The 25,251-nt window shown below is 34.0% G+C and overlaps 1 protein-coding gene across 2 annotated transcripts in view; it reads left to right on the top strand.

The window, feature by feature from the left end:
• Positions 1-9,465: 9,465 nt before the first annotated feature.
• Positions 9,466-25,251, top strand: part of LOC140452512 (uncharacterized) — a 75,495-nt gene continuing 59,709 nt past the window's right edge. For both annotated transcript variants that reach the window (XM_072546822.1, XM_072546821.1), the window contains exons 1-2: positions 9,466-9,704; positions 9,766-9,930. In XM_072546822.1, the coding sequence (XP_072402923.1) occupies positions 9,804-9,930 (127 nt within the window). In that variant the 5' untranslated portion in view covers positions 9,466-9,704; positions 9,766-9,803. The remainder of the gene's footprint in view (positions 9,705-9,765; positions 9,931-25,251) is intronic.

Genomic DNA, 25,251 nt, shown 5'->3' with positions numbered 1-25,251 from the left:
TGCTTGGGACCGGTAATGGCGGAGTTATTATTCATCTTTCTGATATGGTGGAATTCTAAATACCACTCCAACCAACTAACTGAACTTACACTCACAGAATGACCAAGAACTGCTTAAACGTTTCGAGCAAAAAATTCTAAGAAGAATTTATGGAGGTATAAAATGTCGAGGTAGAAAGCCTTAGATGGATAGGGGATGTAATCAGGCGAAAGGAGTATGCAGAAAAATTTTTGACCGAAGAAGGCCGATGGGACAACAAGCCAGAGGAAAGCTGGGACAGGTATCACGACTACCTAGAGGATGATTTACAATGTGTGCGAGTTAGAGCATGAGGAAGAGTTGCCAGAGACAGGGGCAAATGAAGGATTGATTGTAAGAAGGCTTTGGTGCATAATGAACTATGATGCCACTGATGATGATGATGAAATATCTATTGTAAAATCAATAGTATTATTCTCCGAAAAGATCTTTCCACCTTGTCATAGTAGTCACGTGCTAATAATATGTCTTTAAACATGAATACACGCCAATGTATAACGTTGACAAGAAAAAAAAAAGATCCTGTTATATTTGAATATTCTAGTAATAAAGTTAGTATGTCTAGCGTTACTGAGGTGACTGACTGCGGTGTTGTTTTTAATGCTAAAATGTATTTTGTTTCCACATAACCAGATTGCATCTGCAGCAATGTGTAGATTGAGTTTTATTTACGTAATTCTAGGTATATCTCTGTCTCCACTGTTCGATTACTATTCATCACTTTAGTCAAATCAGCCCTTAATTATGCTTCTCCCGTATGGTCGTCATCCTACCAAAAGATACGAAATCTTGAAGTGGCACAAAACAAATTTTAGAGATACTGTGGTTACAAACTATTATTTACTAGAGATCAGTAGACTTGCCTTGGATTAGTGAATATTGGATAGTAAAACAACACGTAAAACTGCCCTACATACATCTACAACATTTCTTCAAATAATTTTCGTCAGAATAACTAGGTGAAATCGGTGTAGACGGAAAGGATATAAAAATCATCTCAAATCTATACTGGAAGCAGACGTGAAGATGAAAATTAATAACGATCTGTCGACGGACTGTTCAAAACAGTTCGCCAGGGTTGTATTCTGTCACGGATACTACTTAATATATACAGTCTAAAAAATGTTTGAACTAGCATTAGAAAATGAAAGTAAAGGTGTTAAATACATTATTTATTCTCGCCATGTATCCTTCCAATCATATGTTCTATCCTTTTTACTGCAGCTGTTATTCCTGTTCTGGCTCTAATAATTACATTTGGAACTTTATCTTTTAGCATTCATCCCAACATCAGTCGCTCCATGCCTCGCTAAGCCACTCTGATCTTTTAATGTACAGATTTTAGTAACTGTTAAAGTTTCTGTAGCATAGGTCAGTAATGGAATACACATTGTTCAAAAACCATCCTTTTCAGACATATCGATATTTTGTTTTTAAATAACGTACTTCTAAATCTGCCGAAAGGCGCCTATGCGACTTTTATTCGTAGGTTTGCTCACCTCGAATTATTCATTCGATATGTTGCTGCTAGGGACTAAGTAGGTGGTGGTCCCAGAAGTACCCGACCCAACAAAGAAAACACAAAAATTTTGGAACAAAATGTATTTATTTTTCAAAATAATTTCCTCTATACACTTTTCCCAGCTATGTTCAATAAGTTCGATACCCTTTTTATAATAAGAACTGTCTTGCTTTCGAAATAGCCATTAACTTTTCTTCACGGTTGGAAAATATTTGACCACTAAACCATGTTTTGTAGGGGGCTAAATCTAACGAATAGGGTACAAGAGGCAGCAATGCAAACTTTAGTTCATGAATTTTGGCCATTGCAATAACCGATCTAGGCGCTGGTGCATTTTCTTCATGAAACAACAATTTCTACTTTGCCAAATTATGCTGTTTTAGCTTGATTACTTCGCTCAAACATTGTAATATACTCGCATAATACTCGTCGTTAATAGTGTTTCCTTTTTCAAAATGTAAATCCCGGGAGAAGATATTAATCCTTATAGATTTTAACGCCCAAATAGGGAAAGAAAATTGCTTCAGAGAGGTTGCAGATGTAAACTCAATACATGACACAACAAATAATAATGGAGAAAGACTATGTAATTTAGCACCAGCATCAAACTTGGACATGAGTAGCACGAGATAAAAACACAAAGACGCACACAAAATAACACGGATGAGACCACGAAGACTGGAGGGAAATCAAATAGACCATGTACTTATTCAAAAGACACACACACAATCGATAAATGGCGTTAGATCTCACAGAGGGGCCAATGATTCGGACCATACGCCAGTGATTACAAAATGTACCAATGCGTTCTTCCTATTATGATATGCAGAAACTCTCGCGCTCACAAAAACAACGGAACTAAAAATGCGAGTGGCACAAAGGCGCATGAAAAGATCAATTCTCGGCATGACAAAAAAAGACAAAATAAGGAATCAAGACTTAAGGAAAAGAACAGGTATCAGTGATGTCGTCGAACGTATAGCCAAGCTGAAATGGAATTGGGCAGGTCACATAGCGAGACTGAAAGACACAAGACGGACTAGAAAACTAATTGACTGGCGCCCACGAGAAGACAAACGCAGCAGAGGACGACCACCAACACGCTGAATGGACGACATTAGACGAATATCCAAGAAATGACAACAAGAAGCACAGAACCGTGAAGAGTGGCGAAAAATGGGAGAGACCTATGTCCAGCAGTGGACAGAAGAGGTTGCATGATGATGATGATGATAACAAAATGTAAAATAAAAACAACGAAGAATGAAAGGCAAAAAACAGAGAAAATGGGTCGTAGATAAATTGAAAGAGAAAGAAGTAAGAAGATTTGTACATGAAGTAAATACAGAGATGAAGAGAACTAATAGAGAATATATGGAGCAAAGAAATAATGCCCGAAGAATGAAAGAAGGGAATTATAGTGACAATCTCAAAACAAGAAGACCATAGAATATGCAAAAACTGCCGAGAAATTAATTTACTGAATGTAACAAATAAAGTAATGACTGGTATAATTAGAGACAAACTAATAATATATACAGAACTAAGCATGGGAGATTACCAGTACGGTTTTAGAAAAGGAAGATCCACGATAGAAGCTATACATACGCTAAAACAAGTGATAGAGAAAAAATACGAGTACGACGGAGAAACACATATACTTTTCCTAGACTTTAAACAGGCGTTTGACAAATTAAACAAAAGGTAAATGATCCAAGATTTACAAGAGAGTAATATACCAAATAAAATTATAAGAATGATAGAAATGACAATGCGAGATTCTCAAGCAACAATAGACATCGGAAGAGAAAGAACAGAAATAATAAAAATAAAAAATGGAGTAAGACAAGGAGATGCGCTCTCAACGGTACAATTTATTCTATCACCAGACAAGATAATAAAAAAGCTGTCAAACGCAGGAATTGCGTTACTAAATAAACAAGAATGCAGTGCAAATAATAGGATATGCAGACGATATAACCAGAGTAGCAACAGATAAAAGGACATTAAAGAAAACCTTCCAGGAAATAGAAAACGAAGCCAAACAGAGGACTGAAAATAAATGAAAATAAAACAAAGTACATGAACGTTAGCAAGAAAAAGAAGACACACATGACAGAACTGATAATAGATGCACACAGTTTCGAAGAGGTTGAAAGATTTAAATATTTGGGAGTACCAGTCAACAGAACAAATGAAAGTGTAGATATAAAAAGAAGAATTCAAGCTGGAAATACAGCGTTTTATAGAAATAACAAATTTACATTAACAGCAAGAAAAGAAGAGCAACTGAAAATTTTTGAGAGGAAGATTATCAGAAAAAATCTGGGACCAAAGAGGGAAAACGAAGAGGATGTAAGACAATGGATGAATCACGAAATACAAGAATGGATGAGTCAAGAGAATAAAAGCACAAAGAATTAGATATATATATATATATATATATATATATATATATATATATATATATATAACATGGCGGGGGATGTCCTCAACCCCGACACGGCGCGTCCCAATGGCTGATAGGGAATGTTCCTGCAGATATGCAGGGCAGGTACGAATAAGGCTTAGCCAAATAAGTACCCGCGGATCAACTGAGGGCATGGCATTAGGCAGCAGTGATGCCATTACTGAATCAAGGCTGTTAGGACGACATCTAGCAGGTTTGACGACAGACACCCACAGGCGGCAATCCGATAATGATTTAACTGGCTGTGATACTGCGGTGCAGAAAGCAATGGGAAACTACTGCACTAAATCTCCCAAGAAAAGCTCCATGACAAATACAGATCATACTACTACCCCGAGTCTCCGGCGTCCCTTTAATGGGACAGGGTTGCTAAGAATCTCCGGAGGGAAAAATAAAAATAAAAATAGATCATTAATAAAACATATTGCTACGTGGAATGTTAGAACTTTATATCAATCAGGAAAGCTAAAAAATGTACAACTCGAAATGAAACGTCTGGGCCTGCAAGTCCTTGGAATTAGCGAAGCTAGATGGACCGGATCGGGAACTGTAAAAAGTGGAGGTTATATTACTTATTATTCCGGAAAAACGGATGATGTTCACGAAAATGGTGTTGCTATAATTCTCGAGGAACGACTTGAAAACCTGGTTGACAAATTTGATCCTCTTTCAGAGCGAATAATGATGATAACTATTAAAAGTAAGATTAATATAAACTTAATACAAGTATACGCTCCTACAAGTAACAGTACAGACAACGAAATTAATGAATTTTACCATGTATTAAAGCAAGCACTAAATAACACAAAAAACACGAAATCTGTGTAATAATGGGGGACTTCAACGCTAAAGTAGGAGAAGACATAACTCCCGGAATTACTGGAGGATTCGGTCTTGGGGAAAGAAACGAAAGAGGTGATAGATTGGTGGAGTTCTGTCAAGAGGAAAACTTTGTTATCACCAACACATGTTTTAAACAACCAAAAAGACGTCTCTATACATGGATATCACCGAGAGATGGCCATGGTAGTGTAATGCGTAATCAAATAGATTATATCATGATTAACAATAGATTTCGAAACTCATGTAAATGTACTAAGACATATCCAAGTGCCGACGCAGCCACCGATCACAATTTACTGGCATCTAGAATCAACCTAAAATTAAAGACAATCAAAAAGCCTTCCATTACAAAGAAATACGATAGACAAAAACTAAAAGAAGAAGAATTTAAACATCACTTTGAGCAGACAATGAACGAAAAAATTCGAGACAACATCACACAAGTATACAATGTACCAACAGTCGAAGAAAGATGGGATAACATAAAGACTGGTATCATCGATACAGCAACGCAAAGTGGAACTGTCGCCCATTATAAAAAGCAAGCGTCGATGAAAGATGAAATAATCGAAATGATGGACGAAAGAAGACAGCTTAAAAATAGAAATAACTCAGAGTATAAACGAAAGCATAATCTGATTAGAAGAAAAATCAGGGAAGCCAAAGAGCTATGAATGCGAGCAAAATGTGAGGAACTAGAAGAATTGCAACGAAAACATGACGAATTTAACACACATAAGAAACTAAAAGAAGTTACAGTACACAAAAGAAATACACCCATAACATTAACGAATAATGAAGGTCATGCACTATCCCTAGAAGACGAAGTAATGGAGGAATGGGAAAACTACATTAAAGCATTATTGAAGGATGATCGAGGATCACTACCTAACTTAAGTGCAAATACAGGACCATCAATCTTAAAAGCTGAAGTGGAAAAAGCCATACACCAATCCAAAAACAACAAAGCCAGTGGACCAGATCAAATATACAGCGAATGGCTAAAATTACTCTCAAATGACAATATAAAAGAACTCACTGTACTTTTCAATCAAATATATGATACCAGTGAAATTCCATCGGACTGGTTAAAATCGATCTTTATTCCTCTACCTAAGAAACCAAACGTTAAGAAATGTAGCGATTGTAGACTCATTAGTTTAATGAGCCATGCCGTTAAAATACTGTTGCATATTCTTCTAAACCGAATTAACAACAAGTGCGAAGAAATAATTAGTCAAGAGCAGTTCGGGTTCCGGAGATGCCTTGGAACTAGAGAAGCACTATTTTCTATGCAAACACTCCTTCAACGATGTTGGGAGGTAAGAAAACCCGTATATATGTGCTTCATTGATTTTGAAAAGGCATTTGATCGCGTTCAGCATACCAAACTAATTACCGCCTTGCAGAGCATCCAACTAGATGAGAAAGACATCAAACTTATTGCCAAACTTTACTGGAACCAAACAGCCATTATTAATAGCAACAACAGAGAATCAAAGCCAATCAGTATTGAACGAGGCGTAAGACAGGGCTGTGTACTGTCTCCCACTCTCTTTAACGTGTATTCTGAAAATCTATTTAGGAAAGCTTTAAAAGATCAAAAAGGAATTATCATAGGAGGAGAAATAATTAACAATATACGGTACGCCGACGATACTGTGATTCTAGCTGAAAACATCGACGATCTGCAGGAGCTAATCAATAGCGTTGACATAGAATGCACAAATTGGGGACTGTCGATAAATATCGATAAAACTAAATACATGGTGACCAGTAAAGTGGATATCGGCGCAACCCAACTGATATTAAACCAACAACCGCTGCAGAGAGTTCAGGGATTCAAATACCTTGGATGTTGGATTACCCAAAATCTGGATCCATCCTTCGAAATTCGATGTAGAATTGAACAGGCAAGAAACTCATTTCAAAAATTCAAGCCTCTATTATCCAATAACTCATTAAATTTGGAAATCCGTGAAAAGTTTACAAGATGTTACGTGTGGTCTGTACTTTTGTATGGATGTGAAACTTGGACTTTAAACGCCGATATCATGAATAAAATCGAGGCGTTTGAGATGTGGTTGTATCGAAGAATACTAAAAATTCCATGGACTAGCAGAACCAGAAACGAAGAAGTTCTTCGAAGAATGGGATATCATCGAACTCTATTAAATATTATTAAGAGGCGTAAACTAGAATATCTTGGACATATAATCAGAGGACCAAGATATGAGTTCCTTCGGCTAATTCTCAACGGTAAAATCGAAGGAAAGAAATGGATAGGACGGAAAAAACTCTCTTGGTTGAGGAATTTGCGGCAGTGGACAGAGTGGACAGGTTTGACAGCGGACCAATTGCTACACGTAGCGCAAGACCGAGATCAGTATAACAATATTATAAGCATGGTAGTCGCCGACGTTCCGTAGGGATATGGCACTCTAAGAAGAAGATATATAATATATATATATATATATATATATATATATATATATATATATATATATATATATATATATATATATATATATATATATATATATATAATGAGAAGAGAGAAGAGCAATACGTTAAGAGTTATAACGGAATGGATACCACCAGGTAAAAGAACCAGAGGCAGACCTAAACTGAGATGGAGACAACAAGTGGAAGAAGACTTAAGAAGTGTGGATGCCCTAAGTGAAATGAACTTTCCAAAAACCCAACTCAAATCCAAGCCTATCGAAAGAATCATTCCTTCACATGATTTAACTACGAACATAAAAACACTTATAATAGAATTAAATACCCGTCCTCTTTAACGTCCTCCCTGAAAAAGGAATTCATAACGCAAATAATAAGCAGTCTGGTAATAGGACTGAACGACCATATTAATTCAGGGCTTTCGTGGCCCCAGGCTCCTAAGCCCCCAGATACTACTACATTGTTCACTAGTCTCTGCACTACTACTGACTAGTGGAGTGTGTAGTAGTGCCAAAAATTTCATTTTTGATTTTTTTCAACATTGCTGGGGGATCTCCAAAACGGGACCCTCATCAGAACAAATAACCAAACCCTCATGATAATCTCTTACTAAAGGCATCCAAATCGTTTTCCTTTCATCCTTTTTATTCACCAAATAGGCTATTTCGCTACTCTAAACAAAACAGTTTTAATCGTCGATTTTAACTATAGACATACTTAATTCGGTGATGAAAATACAAAGAGAAAAGTCGTCAAATTATCCGATTCATTACCCGACCTTCCAATTTCAACGGTCACTAACAATGAACACATAATTTTGAACGCAAATGGATTATCGATTGCGGATCTTATCTTACTTAGAAATAACATTTTAGGTAACATCTACTGATGCCATCTGGACCTGCAGAATTATCTTTTCCGAAACGAAAATAATTCTCAGTTGCCATGTCATTGATAGGGTCCATGATTTGTTCATACTCATTTCACAAAAGCTTCGACCATTTGTTCCATAGAATTAAGTATTTGATTGTTAATTAACAGCTAACATTGTTGAGTCTGTTTTTATTTTAATAGGTGAGAATATACCTACTTCACTGTAGTCTAGTTTAGAAGTAACATATATCCATAGTCCTTGGAAATAAGTAACACAATCATGTTACCTAAAATGGAAAAACACCTTACCGACTTGGAATCCTACAGAATCTTTGAGTGTATCCTGAACGAGAGACTCACTAAATTTCTCGACTCAGATACTATCATCCCAAACTATCAATAAGGCTTCCAATCTGGTAGATCAACTACTAGATTAAGACCAACGGGCCTTACCACAGCCAGATTTGACATACAAATACAAGCATATCCTTGATCAAGTTTGGCACAACAGATATGAAAGCTAGTTAACATCGGACTCACTTTACAAAGTATAAAAATTACTAAATCCTAGCTAAGAGCAGAGTTGTTAAATACACGACTATATCTCCACCTCTTTCACTGCTCAAGCAGAAGGCCCCTCAAGGTCCCATTCTAGCTGCTTTGTTGTATGTAATATAAAACAGTGACTTTTCGAACACAAACATCGCAGATACCCAAATACGTATCTTTGCAGATGACACAGCACTTATAAGTACAACCAAAAAGTACAATCCCATGAGAACATTAATCAGAGCACAAAATCTATTAAATGTGGTGGAAGAATGGTGTATGCAATAAGTGCTGAATTATACTAAATGAGAATGCGATATATCTTTAAGTAAAATGTTCAGGAAACAGCAGTTTTCAAACAGGTTCCGATTCAATTTTCCTTTTTGATATTTGTCATAGCCCTGCAGTAATGAAGATACATACATTATTAATTTATTCTACCTTAATTTAGGCAACCTTTTTTGCAGATGTATTGCATAATAATTTAAACTGTCTCTTTTAATTTTATTTTTGCACAAAACAATCGCCAGTCTTAATTTGGTATTTTGATTCAACGAAGAAATTAAAATGACAAAAAGATAAGACGTTCCATCTTTTTTTCATAATGTGACAATTACAGAACACGTCTAAAAAGGTGACAACCTTGTTTGGAACTTGAAAACGACAGATGACAGTAGTAAATACAAAGTGACACGTGTGGGTGGGGATGACACAATATTAGGATTACGATCCTCTGGCGCTGTTGTGGTTGTGGTGTTTATTTTCATGTTTGTGTTTATTACTCTTAAAGTTTTAAGTCAAGAAATATTTATAGGGTCTAACGAAGCACTTTTATTGAAAGTTCAAGTTCCAAATTAGCTGTGTATAAGTCATATAACTTCCGACGTTTTGAGCAACAAACCTAAGTGGTGCTACCAATAATTGAGAGAATGGTTCGTAAACGATGTAAGTACCAAAAATTTGCTGGAATTTGAATGAAACTGGATTAATATTAATTTATATTTAGGTAACAACCGAAAGAAAAATTCATGAATAAATTGAGTGATGGATTTGGCTTTAAAAAAGGAAAATGTGACAACCTTACTCATTGATACTGATTCCAAAACACTTGCTGCTGGTGTCATTCCTGAAAAACCAGATGATGGACCTGAATGTTGCAAAATAGATATAAGTAAGTCCACAATATTAAATTTGAATTATATTCTACAATTTTAAACTTGTTCCAATATAAGTTAAAGTCCTATAAAAAATTAACCATCTTAAAAGAGCAGATATATCAAATTGTACTAATCCTTGATTCAAAATTTTCAATACAATTATTATATAATCATAAAAAACCTAAATTAACTTCTAAATATTTATATCATTAAGATTGCAATAGAATTAGTGAACTTGAAAAAATATATTAATTTTTAACCAAATTAAAATATTTCTCATGGTTTAAAAATTTTGAAAATGTTTACCCTATAGGCAAGCACATATACTTTTTAGTTTTTTAAAAATAACCCCAAATTTTTTTACTTAAATTGTTTGTATATTTTTATATGAAACAAACAGCCAGTTTATTTTAAATGCAGCAACATATCACACCTAGCAGTTAAGATATGTATAAAAATGAACTATTAGTTTTTCTGTCTATCTATACTAAAACAATAATAAAAAGTATTCAGGTTTGTTAAAACATCTAACTACTACAAAATCTACTTTACATATTTTTAATGGACATTCTCCTCTATTTTTATTACCTATTGTACCATAATTGAAAATTTGATAGCCCAGTCAAAATTGTATTTATGGAGAAAATAGTGCATTAAGTTATGAGATGATTCAGAAAAACTGGTTTTTGTCATGTTTGTTCAAATCTTATTTTGAACAGGATGTGGATAAGTACTCTTAAAATAATGCCAACAAGAAGGCATACCAAAAAAATGTAGCATTCTTGCTAATATGTAATTTATTTTTCCTTAATGTGACTGGATTGTAACAGACCAACTACAAATTTAGATTTATGACTTTCTTATCTGAGCATAAAATTATGAACTAGCCCTTCAAGTTTTGCCAATAAAAAACAACTAAAGCTATACATTTTGTTTACAAACAATCAATATGCAAAGTTATTGTTTAAAGAGAAAATAAATTGTTTTATGGGTAGTTAACAGTTAATAAACAATTAGTTACAGTGCTTATTTTTATCATCTATTGCACAACTGTATCATATTACAAAAAGTTACCAGCATTTTTGTGTTTAATCTTTGGAGAGTGGGAGAAAAGATATTTATTACTTTAAAATGTGATATTTTTGATTTTTGTTAGCTTACTAGCTGACTCTACAATGAATCAAAAAATGAATAGAATCTTGCCTGTTTCTGGGAAGCTGATTTATGGCATCAATTTGACTTACTGCAACACAATCCAGTGCCTTCACCTTTAAACTTAAATTCCTTAATATGTGGACACACAATTTTCATTTGTCCAACAGCAATGATTTGCTTTAAACTGTAATACATTGTCACTTTATAATTGAATGCTGCTTGATGGGGATTAAACATAACATTTCTACATTTTTTTTCAATCTCATTGATTCTGTTTACCTTCATTTTACTCTTATGGCCAAACAAGATTACTACTCCAGTAATAATAAGAAAATTAAAATTTACTCTTAAGGGACCATTCAAGTATTAAGTAAGCAGATTTATTACAATTGTTTATCTCCCCATATATCCATTTTTATTTTAATTTATACTATTTTTTATTGATTCATAAGCAGCAGTTATAATTCTAGAAATAAGAAAGTAGATTTAGGATAGTGGACTTTAACGTACATAATATTGAATTATACAAACTTTCATCATCATCATTATCACCCAGCCTTCATTTATCATGTCCACTGCTAGACATAGGCTCTTTATACTCCCCGATTCTTTACGATTATGTGCTCTTTGTTGCCAATTTTTGGTGATACACCTGATGTCGTCAGCCCAACGTGTAGGTGGTCTTCCTCTAATACATTTGTCTGCTCTGGGCCTCCAATTTATAATTTTGGTCGTTTGTTGTGAGTTGTGTATTCTCGCTACATGGCCTGCCCAGTTCCATTTCAGTTCCGCCATGTTTTCCACAACATCAACAATACTCATTCTTCTTCACAGATCTTCGTTTCTTATTTGGTCCTGCAACGTCATTCCCAGCATAGACTGTTCTATTCGTCTCTGTGCCACTCTCAATTTTGAAGCCGTAGTCTTGGTTAGAGTCATAGTTTCTGTCCTGTCTCATGACCAGTAATACATATTGATGGCATTGAGGCTAATTGGTATGTTGACCCTAAGTGTGTCTCGCAGTTTTCCAGAGGTTGTCAACGCTAAAATAATTTGTTTTCGCATTGGATTTCGCATGTTTGGTTATCCCTGCTGATTCTTATTTCATGACCCAAATATGTATATTTCTCCACCAGTTCCACCACTTTGTCCTGAATAGTTAAATGGTTATTGGGGACCCTATTTGTCATAAACTTAGTTTTGATCAAGTTCGAGGCCCACTTTAGAACATGCAAAGTCCAATTCATTTAACATATCTGTGGCTTCTCCTAAATTATCTGTGATAAGGACAATGTCATCTGCGAAACGGAGATGGTTAAGCCTTTCGCCCTCTATTTTTACTCCTCTGGAGTCCAAATTGAGCATCTTAAAGGCATACTCTAATGCTGTTATGAATAATTTCGGTGACAATGTATCTCCTTGCCCTACCCACGTTTTATCTTAACAGTTATAGTGGCATTTTTGTAAGTATTGTAAATAAGTTCACTATACCTATGGTCAATCCTGCTGTCATTAATTGCTTCTATAAGGCTGTCTATTTCGATTGTGTCGAACGCTTTATGAAAATCTATGAAAGTGAGGACAAGAGGTTTGTTGTATTCTTTAGATTTTTAGAATGAGTGTCTTTACTGTATGGAGGTGATGATTGGTACCATAATTTGAACGGAATCCTGCCTGCTCTTTCGGTTGGTAGAAATCTAATTTTTTTCTCCAATCTTGATGTCACTAACCTAGTGAAGAACTTGTATATGTGGTTGAACAGACTAATAGGTCCATAATTTTCTAGGTCTGTTCTATCTACTTTTTTATGCAAAAGGATGGTTATAACATTGTTTCATTCTTTGGGCACCTCTCTTTGCTGCAAACATGGATTAAACAGTTTCCTTAATTTATTTAATAGCATATCTCCTCCTCCAATAAACAAACTTTATTGACACAATATTCAACATAGAGTAAGGTACAAATATTATAATCTTATGTAATATTACCAACAGAACAAACTTCTTTTAATTTTTGGTAAACTATATTAATTCCAATTAACAGTCTTCAGTTCAGGAAACCTGAATCCATGATTCTTAGTTTTCAATGATATTAGACGTTTGCTGCTCAATGTTGTGTGTCTGCTCAATTACTTTCGATTTTGGAATGTCTACATCATTCTCATCGAGCCATTCAACATCATTGTGCTCTAAATGTTGAATAATGCACATCAGTTCATTAGCACGACGAGCAACTCTTATAGGCCTAACTTTCATATCAGTGTGTGTGTTTTTTATGTTATCAGTGTGTAACTTTTTTACGGATCTTCTCGATGTGACAATTTAGTGATTTGACGGAAGCATGATAAAGACCATACGTTTTAGATATGTTCAACTTAATACCTTCAATTTTACCATCTGAAAAAAATAATTGTATGGCATTTACAGGAAATATTTGAGTGAAGTATTTAAGCGTAGAGCTAAATTGACTGGAAGATTGAAAAATTGCCCTCCATTATCCAAAAACCAAGTCATCAACTGTTTGTTTTACTTTTACTGGTGGTCCACTTCTTGGACGGCAGCATTCTATTTCTATATTTCACAATTTGAAGCATGTATTGGCTTTCATTTACATGTTCTGAATACCATTTAATGTCTGGGAAATCATGAAAATCTTGTTTGCCCAACCCAACATATTTTGCAGTAACATTATAGCCATCAATTTCCATTGAATTCCATACATCAGCTATAGCAAAGGCCATGTATGAAGACTGGTTTCCCATTTAATTCTGATAACTTTACTACTAGTAGACCAAGTCAGCGAATATATCTATTACAACATTTTTATGAATAACATTTTACTGATCTATTGTGTCAATCAGCGCTGCCCAACAAGTTTTTGAAATGGTACGGAATATAATATTATTAATATTATCCTAGGTACTTATGCAGTGAATTTGTTAACAAACACGTTTTAATGATTTTTGTTTAATTTCTTGTGATGTATAATATAGATTTACTAAATAATCAAAGTTATGCCATTACAAGAACATATTATTAAAAAATAAGGTTTCATTCATATAAATATCATTGAAGAATGATTCAAGTTATCTAAATACTGTTATCGACAAAGAAATATGTACTACGTCGGCGATATCTGTGCAGATCGTATTACCATTCAATTCATATTTGTCATCATATATTAACATTCTTGTTGATGATTAAAAATTAAATGATCTGGTATATTATTTAATATATTGAACTGCATTTATCAATCTGATTTATTAACTTTATTTATTATAAAATGTAACACTTAGTTTATTAAAGTCTTAATTAAATTATATATATATATATATATATATATATATATATATATATATATAACATGTTTATAGGTTAAATATGAGTCATATTTATCGTAACAATATTAGTGGGAATTACATAGTATGTGAATGGTCAATCGGAATCTTTAAAATGTTATTTAAAACTATTATTATTCAGATTTAGCCATACGGCTCACACTACCTCTAAGGGGAAAATTCACTCATCCCAGATACCTACGGTATCAAAAGGATTGAGCTCTGGTGGAACTCTTTCCGTGTTATCGAGCCTTAGGTGACTTGGTATGTTGGAGTATCTCCCAAAAATTTTCGTACACATCTGGACGTCGCGAGGAGTACAGCTTTCTACATGGACTTATAGTGATGTTCATTTAGACCCAGCTGTTTTATGTTCTCTAGAAGGTTTTTGGGAATAACACCAGTAGTAGATAGAATAATAGGTATCGTCTGGGTACTTTCCATTCTCCATTGTCTCCTTATTTGTATTTCCAGATCTCTGTACTTGGCGATCTTTTCGTTATACTTAACACGCAGATTATTGTTGTTAGGTATCGCCACATCGATTAGTGTTGTTTGTCTTGTTAGTTTATTAACTAGCACGATATCTGATTATGTGCTACAGTTTGGTCTGTGAGCACAGTGCGATCCCAGTATAGCTTGTGGTTGTCATTCTCAAGCATACTCTCAGGAACGTATTGATAATATGCGAGATGGTTTGTTTGTAGAAGTCCCAGTTTAAAAGCTATCTCTTGATGGAGGATTTTCCTTACTGAGTCATGCCGTTCCTTATATTCAGTTGCAGCAAATGCCTGGCAGCCCCCGGTAAGATGTTGGATAGTTTCTTGGGCTTGACATCCATATCGGCATTTGTCGTTTTGGACCTGAGGGTCTTTGACGATATATTTCAGGTAATTTTTGGTTGGTATAACCTGATCCTGAATGGCGAGTAATGAACCTTCTGTTTCAGGGAACATCTTTCCTGATGTCAGCCAATAGTTCGACGCTATATTGTCGCCCGTGCAGAGGTTTACCCATCCAGATGCGCATTTTTTCGTTCTTAGTAAGATGGTTTATGCGTATTTCTTGTTCCCTCAGTTTGATCGGTGTTGTGTCATCTACTGCACAAATCGCGCGATGAAGAGTAGATGTCTCCGCCTGCACCTGAAAATAAGTTCGTAAATTAGTAATCTGCTAAGAAGCCATTAGTTTCAAATCATCCATATACAACAGATGATTAAGCTTCGCCACTACAGTATTGTTGTTTTTAATGCTAAAACCTGAGTCAGTGGAGTTCAATAGCTGGGATAATGGGTTCATCGCTAGACAGAACCACAATGGAGTCAGCGAGTCTCCTTGAAATAGGCCGCGGTTAATTGCGATATTTTCCGTTTCGATATTGCTTTCACCAGGTATTTGGAGGTGAATTTTAGTCTTCCAATCTGTCATTATATGTCTTAAAAAGGCCACTATATTATCATCGACTTTATATATTCTTAATATATCTACCAGCCATTCATGCGGCACTGTGTCAAAGGCTTTCTTATAGTCAATAAAGGCAGTGAAGAGGTTCCTTTTGTTGGTGTATGCCTGGTTAGAAATGACTGAGTCGATAATAAGTTGTTCTTTTCAACCCATGGAACCCTTAGCGCGTCCTTTCTGTTGAGGTTCTATGATATTGTTTAGTGCGCAGTGTTGGTAGATACGCTGGGCTATACAGGATGTCACCAATTTGTACAGAGTTGGAAGACACGTAATTGGCCGGTACTTGGCTGGATCTTGGGTATTATTTTGATCCTTCGGTATTAAATAAGTTGTTCCCTGAGTTAGGAATGATGGTATTTCCTGCAGATTAGAAATAACATGATTAATTAGTGTTGACAAGCACTCATGAGCACTCCAGAACTTCTTAAGCCAGCAGTTTTGAACTCCGTCTGGTCCAGGAGATTTCCAGTTATGAAGCTCTTTGATGATATTTGAGACTTTTTGTGTGGTGAAGGGTTCATAGACAGTTGTCGGCGTAGTGTACACGGTAGTGTTGACAGCTGTGCGCCGTATCTTCTATCCATCCAGCATTGGTGTTAAGAGCAGCTGGTGTGGAAAGTTGATTTCGCCAAAACTCCTGAATTTCTTCTTGGCTTGGGTATGCTTTATTGGCACTTTCGACAGTGGAATTGAGTTTCCGATAGAACGCCTTCTCGGCATGCTCAAAAAGCGCATTGGCACATTTCCGGCTGTTACTAACTTTGTACCTCCTTAGTCGTCCTGAATAAACGGAGAGTTTTTGTTTTAATGTATCCAGGCACTGTTGGGCTGTGTTGTTTTCTGGATCATATTGCGAGTGTCTTGCAGTGCTTAGCATTATTTGATCAACTTTGTTAATGACTTTTCTACTAGTTGTTCCTCGTATATATTCTGTCATTTGACTAATGTCCCTACGCAATAATTCAATCTTGTTTAGAAACCGTTTCTCCCAGGGTGCAACTCTGTTATCTGTCCTTCCGGCATTGGTACCCCGTCGTGTTCTGATCTTAATTCCCATTACACTAGCTGTTGCTGTTGCTGCACAGTAAATAAGCATGTGCAAATATTTCAGTGTATTGGCTTCTACGTCGTAATTGGGTAGGACTTCGGTATTCATAATTTGTAACAGAGCACCTAGTTTTTTAGAAGAATTTATTTTTGGTAGCGGTGGTCTGCTAAGTGGATTTGTTCCATTAAACTCTTGTACAGCACGTGCCATTTCTCTTACCAGAGTATCGCGTAACTCGTTGTTGTCCTGTAGTGTATTATCAGGTTGAGTTTCTTGTATGGTAAGCTCAGGAATCTGCTCATGTATTTCATTAGGGACTTGATTCACATTTACCTCTTGGTGATTAATCTCCCGTTCGACTTGGCTTCTGATGGTATTGCGTCTAGTCTCTGGGATAAGATTGTTTCTTATAATTACACGGTATTGATCAGCAACTCGTTGTTCAGTTACTTGAATTTCTGGGTACTCCCTGCAAAATTCGACATAAAGATTATTATTATTATTATTATTATTATATTTTTTAACTTTACACCAATCTCCGAACGCAAACGTCACCTAAAATATTAATAAATAAAACTGATTAAATTATGTTTAAGTTTATTTAATATTTAATTTTTAGTTTATTTAGTAATCCTAATTAGTAATTAGTACTTATAGTTGACATTGAAATTTTACATTTTTTATGCTTAGCGGGAGGGTAAGTATAAGTTCAAGTTTGTGGAGTCGCCATCCTGGTTGTCCGACCCCCATCTTGGAAAAATAAGGGGAAAGGGTTTTCACGCTATCTCCTAAACTAGCAACATAACAAAAAGTTTTATCAGACATTATTTGTTGAAAGTTAAATTGTTTACACTTTATTTTTATTACTTTTGACCGTAAAATAGAAAATAAAAAAGTTATAAACAAAAATAACTAAAAATTTTGGAACAAATTTCCTTTTGAGCCTTACAACTTTTTTTCTTGAAATTTTACAATATAATGATATCAAAGCTATATCATAGAGGCTTTTTTATAGAATAATTTTCACTACAAATTTGTTTAATTTCAATAATTTCTTTGGATTTTACAGCGCTCCGAACTTGGCCGGGTTGTTGAATACTTACCCTACCTCGTACGCTTGTGTCGCACGAAAAAGCACCAATGGATAGAGATAGAGTTTAGTAAAAACACCGTATCAATATTATTCCAAGATAAATTTCTTGGTAATGAAAAGTACAAAACGAACTTAATAGACCTTCTCAAAACTGCTCTATCAGAAGTGGGTTTTAGTGTTGACCAGGCTAAATCTGATGCAGATACAGTTATCATCCGTTTTGATCTTGCTGCATTCCAAGCCTATGATTCTGTGACTGTCGTGCTTGACATTCTTGTCATGTTCACGGCATTAGGAAGGGAGCAGTCCAAGGGAGAGGGCTGGAAAAAGCATGGAAAAATTTGGATACCGATCATAACTTTCAAAACTCCAGCACACCCCGAATATCTGAAATTAATTTTCTGCAGATGCAAAGGAGACTGTGAAAGTATGTGGTTGCCGACAACTAGGCCTCAAATGCTCTGCAGTGTGCCCCAATTGTTTTAGTGATACCTGCAGTGACATTATAGAAATTCCTTTATAAAAGGTATAATAATTTAATTATTATACCTTTTATAAAGGAATTTTTTAAATAAAATTTTTTATGATACATGGTCTACAGCCTACTACAGGAATTTAGTTTCCTTTTGAATTATGGAAATATTAAAAGGAATCGAAAAATTCAAAAATGTGACCCACAATAACGCCAATTCTAACTTCTGTTCTTTCGCAAACATTCACCTTCGATACTGAATTAGATCCTGAACCACTGCCTGGACCATCAAAGCAAACCTGGATCCTGGAAACCTGCAAGACCATCTCGCCTGGAAATTAGGAAATTAGGCCTAATTTGGATACCACTTAAAAGACGCGCCTCCAGACTCTACCTCATAGATGGTCGGGAAAAAGGTCGATAATAAACTAACAATATAATATTAATGTTAACAAAATAATAAAATTGTATGAATAAAAACATGGGTAGTAAAAAACTAAGCCTAATGGTTCGTTTTTATCGTATTCTTATGAGTATTCAAGAACCCGGTCAACTTCGGGAGTGCTGTAAAACCCACAGAAAATATTGAAATTGAACACATTTGTAGTGAAAATTATTCATTGAAAACCTTCTATAATATTGCTCTGATATCTTTTTATTGTGAAACGACCAGAAAAAAAGTTGAGGCCAAAAAAATTTGTTCAAATATATTTTTAGTTATTTTTGTTAATAAATTTTTTAGTTTTCATTTTACGATAAAAAGTAATACAAATAAAGTTGTAGACAATTTAATTTGCTACAATTAATGTCAAATAGAATTTTCTGTACGATTGCTAGTTTACGAGATACAGCGCGAAAATCCTTTGAACCCCTCATTACAAGATTGCGTGTATTCAAGATCCCGGTCAACTTCGGAGCGTGTAAAATCCAAAGAAATTCATTAAATTTAACAAATTTGTAGTAAAAATTACTCTATAAAAAGCCCTCTGTAATATTGCGTTGATGCCATTTTATTGTTAAATGACCAGAAAAAAAGTTATAGGCCCAAAAGAACATTTGTTCAAAAATTTTTAGTTATTTTTGTTTTTTATTTTTTTTTTAAACACACATAAAAAATATAACATTTAAAATAATGGACAATATACATTTTAAAATTTAGTTGGAAAGTTAAAATTTTGTTAGTAACATCTTTTCATGGTGTGTTTGACTGATCCATAGAGAACAGAAAAAAAAACAAAAATAGTGTGATTAAAAAGTAATTAGGAGTTCTTGCTATTAAATTAATGGAAGTAGTATATTAAACCTGTCTTGATAGTATGTAACATGTTTTGTATGCAGGTGTATTACGGTATTTTACATATACACACCGTAATACACCTGCATACAAAACATGTTGCATACTATCAAGACAGGTTTAATATGCTACTTCCATTAATATAATAGCAAGAACTCCTAATTACTTTTTAATCACACTATTTTTGTCTTTTTTTTCTGTTCTCTATGGATCAGTCAAACACACCATGAAAAGATGTTACTAACAAAATTTTAACTTTCCAACTAAATTTTAAAATGTATATTGTCCATTATTTTAAATGTTATATTTTATATGTGTGTATTTAATGTTGAGTGTCGTAACTTTGCAAAAATAATCTCAACGACTAGTAAGTTGTAATGACAATTTGAGATATGTTGTACATATTTACACTTTCTTCTAATTACAGTGTCTTGAAGAAGGAATAAAAGAAATCCGAAAGCTCGACCAAAAGTCAAAAGAGTGTTTCTATAACATCCCGGCCAAACCTACTGACTGCAGCCCTAATAAACTGTGTTGTTTATATATATATATATATATATATATATATATATATATATATATATATATATATATATATAAATATTAGATTCAGTTAATTTGTCTTTAATAAAACAAAATCCAACTTTGGATAAAATAATATATAGAAACTTAATCATTTACTTTTCAAGTGATTGGAATTATTAAATTTTAAAGTCAATGTTTAAGGCTCACTCGTCATCGCTTAATTAGTTATCGGTCTTCATACATGGCTTTTACTTTAACACATTTTCTGCAAACTCGAAATTAGATCTTTCTAAATGTTCATTAATTGTCACGCCACATTCAAATATATATTTGTCTAATTCAAATATCAATATAATTTGTGAGTGGCAATATTTGTAAAAAAGTAAATATCTCCTGCTGACATAATCACCATCTAGAAACCTCCCTCTGCTCACCTATAATGCTTACGTAATACTTGAACATCCCCCAATTTGCATATGGGTATAAACAACAAAGCTGAATTTTTGAACTCTTGCAAAACCATCAATAAAAAATGGCTATGGCACATCGTAAATGAAGAAATAATCAAAACAGACTGCGGTGTTTGAACTTCGCCCAATAATCGGCTTCACTCAAATCCAGGAAATTTTAATCTGCTGTGAAAGTCTTGATATTATTTTTTTTGAGGTGCACATGGAATAATTCTTCTTTGCAAAATGGAAAAATACTTAATGGATTATTATATGTATACGCTTATTAAAGTTTAGCGAGATCTGGTGAAAATAAGTTCTTTCGTTAGGACGAAGAGTTAACACATCTGTTTTTGCGGTGGTCAAAATTAATTGAATTGCTTCAGCGCTTGTCTGAACAGCTCTTAAACATGACCAGCGTGTCCTATCTCAAAGATCCTCAATTATTAAGCAAAACCTTGGGCTAGTTTCATCTAATTTAAAATAAGTCATTGCAATATGCACCAGATTCCTGGCAAATCCCTTGTGATTGCACATCCAAGGTATACTGGCGACCAGTAGATCGCCAGGTTAGTAGTTCAAATCTACCTTGATGACTGGGCCAAGTGACCCAAGTTTTCATTCCGTTTTACATTTAAATTGATGACGGATACAGTTATGTTAACAAGCTGAAATTATGAAGCTGTTTGTGTTGGATGACGCTGAGTTGAAATATAATGTTGTCCTGAATTTGGCACTTCCGGTTATACCGGAAGTAGTTCCGGTTATACCGGAAGTAGACATCAACTTTGTTATTTTTAATAGAATCTAATATTTTTTATTTTATTTTCGAATTCTACATGAAATTTTAGATCAAATTTCTGCATAATATTCTATACTAAAAATGAAGTATTTTTGAGATATTTCTATTTTTTTCAAAATTTTGAAAAATCCTAGTCCACATTGAATAACCATATCTCCATTAGTAACGAGGCTAGTGATGTGAAATTGTAAACAATTAACAAGTGCTTGCCCGTTAACTGTATATTATGTCAAACTCATTGATATTTCATACAGGTTGTTTTAAACTTAGCCGCCAACATGCTCAATTTAAATAATTTATAAGTTGCTCGTTAAAATAGAACACCCTGTATTTTGTTACATTTTCCGATGTATTTTTTTAAATCTAATTCGTTTGGTATCCCCTATACCTAAATCCAATCACTTTTCGGATATTTTATTATCCAAGTTAAAACATAAAAACACTTAATTATTTCAACAGTAGTAAGGGGTAGGCCATGATTACATTATTTAAGGTAATATTTTATTATTTTTTTTATAAGTTATTAATTCTGAAAAGTAGCCAATAGCATGAAAGGATTATTAATTGGGGATATCATTAAAACATTTACTAGGTATTTTGTACTAATTTAATTAGATAGCTTACAAACTAAAATAACTAAATGTAATATTAAACAAATAAGGTTTTATAACAAGTGTTCAACATTAGCACCATCTACTTCTAAACATTTATGAATCCTTTTCATTAAATTATGTCTTGTAATTCTGTAAATATGGTCGGATCTTAGAGAATGAAAAGCAAGTAAGATTCTGCATTATATCTTCCTTTGTCGTAGCAGGTTTGGAAAATACCTGATTTTTAATGTAATCCTAAATGTCAAAATCTAATGGAGCCAAGTCAGGGGAGCGAGCTGGCCAACGAAACTGACCCTGATTGACAATCCACCTATAATCAAACATCTCGTAAAGAGGCTGAGCAACAGGCCCGAAGTTATGAGAAGAATCTTGTTGATACCAAGCTGAAACCGCCGCTCCATTTCCTATTGTATGTAACGCTGATCGTATGGTTTCTCTTAAAAAGGTGGCAATATCTTTATAAAATTTTAATCCTAAAATTTTATCGCCTTTTAGTGTACAAAAACCTTAAAACTCCGACTATGTTGGAAATAACGTTCTCTACTAACATGTAGATTTTCATTAGACCAACAATGGTAATTATGTCGATTAAATAATCCATTTTTGCCAATAATCCATCAGACCATATAACTTTTTTTTTCGACAAAGTAAGATTTCTCTCACAATCTCTAATGGAGATATTCGGAGAGGCCGTTAATTTAACCCAAAACATTAATTTCGTTTAAATTGTGGTTAAACTTGTGGTTTATTTTTATTAATTTTTGTCTTAAATTGACAAAACTGACGGCAGATTTTAAGCAATCTGCTTACAATATCACCAGTTACATTTGGTCGATTTGGATATTTTTCTGCAAAAACATGGTAAGTCCGTTCAACAATTCTATTAGACTTGCCGTAAATAATAATCATATTTAAAAAATCGTTAGTAAATTCTACAGTTGCGATTATTTACTATGAAATACAAACTGGTAAAGAAAAGTGCCAAAACAATACATATAAACAATTAACGTTGTAACTATCAAATTTTTGAGCCATGGCCTACCCTTTATTAATATTGAAATAATTAAGTGTTATGTTTCAACTTAGATAATGAAATATCTCAAAAGTGGCTGGATTCAAAAATACATTTTTTCAAAATTTTGAAAAAATCGAAATAAACTCGAAAATACATACTTCATTTTTGTTATAGGACATTGTGCACAAATTTTATCTAATCATTTTATCTAATCATTTAGAATTCGAAAATAAAATAAAAAATATTAGATTCTATTTAAAATAACATCTAATAGATATACAATAATAGTTGACATCTACTTCCGGTATAACCGGAAGTGCCACATTCAGGACAACATTATATTTTAACTCAACCTATCCAAAATCTGCAGCTTCGTAATTTCAGATTTTTAACATAACTGTATCCGCCATTACTTTTAATCAAAATTTGTCGCTCCACACCCTGTATACCCCTAAATCGTATCCCTGTATCTAAACTAAATATAGAATAACAAGCTATTATTGAAATATCAATGTCAAGTGATTCATTCAATTGTTTATTCCTATAGTTTTATGTTATTGAGTAATCATAAAAACTTTTCACTATTTTAACTTCTCGGTAAAAAAAAACTAAATCTTGTGGTGTCGAATTAAGTTTTATTCTAATACAGATAGCCAGGAGTTTTTAAATCTCTGGCGGTCATTGCATCTTCTCCATGACCGTCTTGGTTTACCTCGTTTTCGTCTAGTGGGCGGAGTCCATTTTTCTATCTTTTTTGGTCATCAATTTTCCGGCATTCTCTGCAGGTGTCCATACCAGTTTAGTCTTTTTCCTTCGATATTATTACCTAAATTGACCTATTATGTCTAGGTCAATTTCCATTTCTCTCCTAATGTTTACGTTCCTCATCCTATCAAGTCTAGTATGCCGGCAACATCGTCTCCAATAGTCCATTTCCATTGCCTTAATTTTTGATTTGGTTTTTTGATCGATTTCCCAAAGTTTGGCGCCGTAAAACCCTATACTTTCTATTATTGTTTTATAAATTCTTCTTTTATTTTCTTCTGTTATTTTATTATTCCACAATAGTCCGTGTAGCTATCTAGTGGCTGCTCTTGCTTGGCCAATCCTAGAATTTATTTCTTCGTTACTCTCTGCTTTTGATGTTATTTGAACCCCCAAGTGTTTGAAGGTTTTATTTGATTTTATAGTTCCCATTTCAATTTGTAGACTTGCTGATTTTTCTCCTGTCTTGAGAGTGAATTTATGACACTTATCCCCCCGTAGTTTGAACAATTCTTTCTATCTCCTTTTTTGTAGATGTTGTTAATATGTGCTTTTGTCCACTCCGAGGCTAAATGTCCTTTATAGAATAAGGTGAAGACATACGCCAGTAATTCGCGCAATGCTTGTTGGATGTGTTTTAATAATTCGTTCGGTATACCTTGTTGTCCGCATACTTTTCGATTTTTTAGACTTCGTATTGCATCGCCGACTTCCTGTACTGTTATTTCATCGTCTTCCTCGTACTCTACTTCATATGTTGTTGTTATGGTTTTCTTGAATAATAAATTATCAATAATTAAAAAACATCGCCATAATGTCTGCAGAAAATTCTCCTTTAGAATCAGTTTATCTAATGACAATATTATTAAGGATAAGTGACAAAAGCAAGCAGGATAGTAAAATACATTAACGGAGAAACAAACGCCTGAAAATAGAAACAAAAAGTGCATATATAAATCTGTAATCTGGCTTCTCATGAAGAATACCGAAACTAACACAACAACAAGATACTTTAAGAAAATCTCCGGTTTAAATTATTCTTCATCAATTACACACTTAAACATAAAAAACACTCTTAAAATAAATAATACTCTTCATTCTCTTCTTACGAGACATGGCTAGAATTCTTGCTTCCACGTTTGAACAACATTCAAACAATGTTTTCGCTAGAGTTTGAACAACTCTAGCGAAAACTACAAAATTAAGTTTAGGGACTACAAGCTAGACAAAGAATGCTCCATTTTGTCTCTAGAAGAAACCCAGGAAAACTCTCTATTTCGACCCCTTACCATTATAGAACTA

This window comes from Diabrotica undecimpunctata, chromosome 10 (genome assembly GCF_040954645.1).
Source record: "Diabrotica undecimpunctata isolate CICGRU chromosome 10, icDiaUnde3, whole genome shotgun sequence".
In the NCBI taxonomy this organism is placed as follows: Eukaryota; Metazoa; Arthropoda; class Insecta; order Coleoptera; family Chrysomelidae; genus Diabrotica; species Diabrotica undecimpunctata.
Note: the sequence above shows the minus strand (reverse complement) of the source record. Positions and strands in the feature narration are given on the sequence as shown.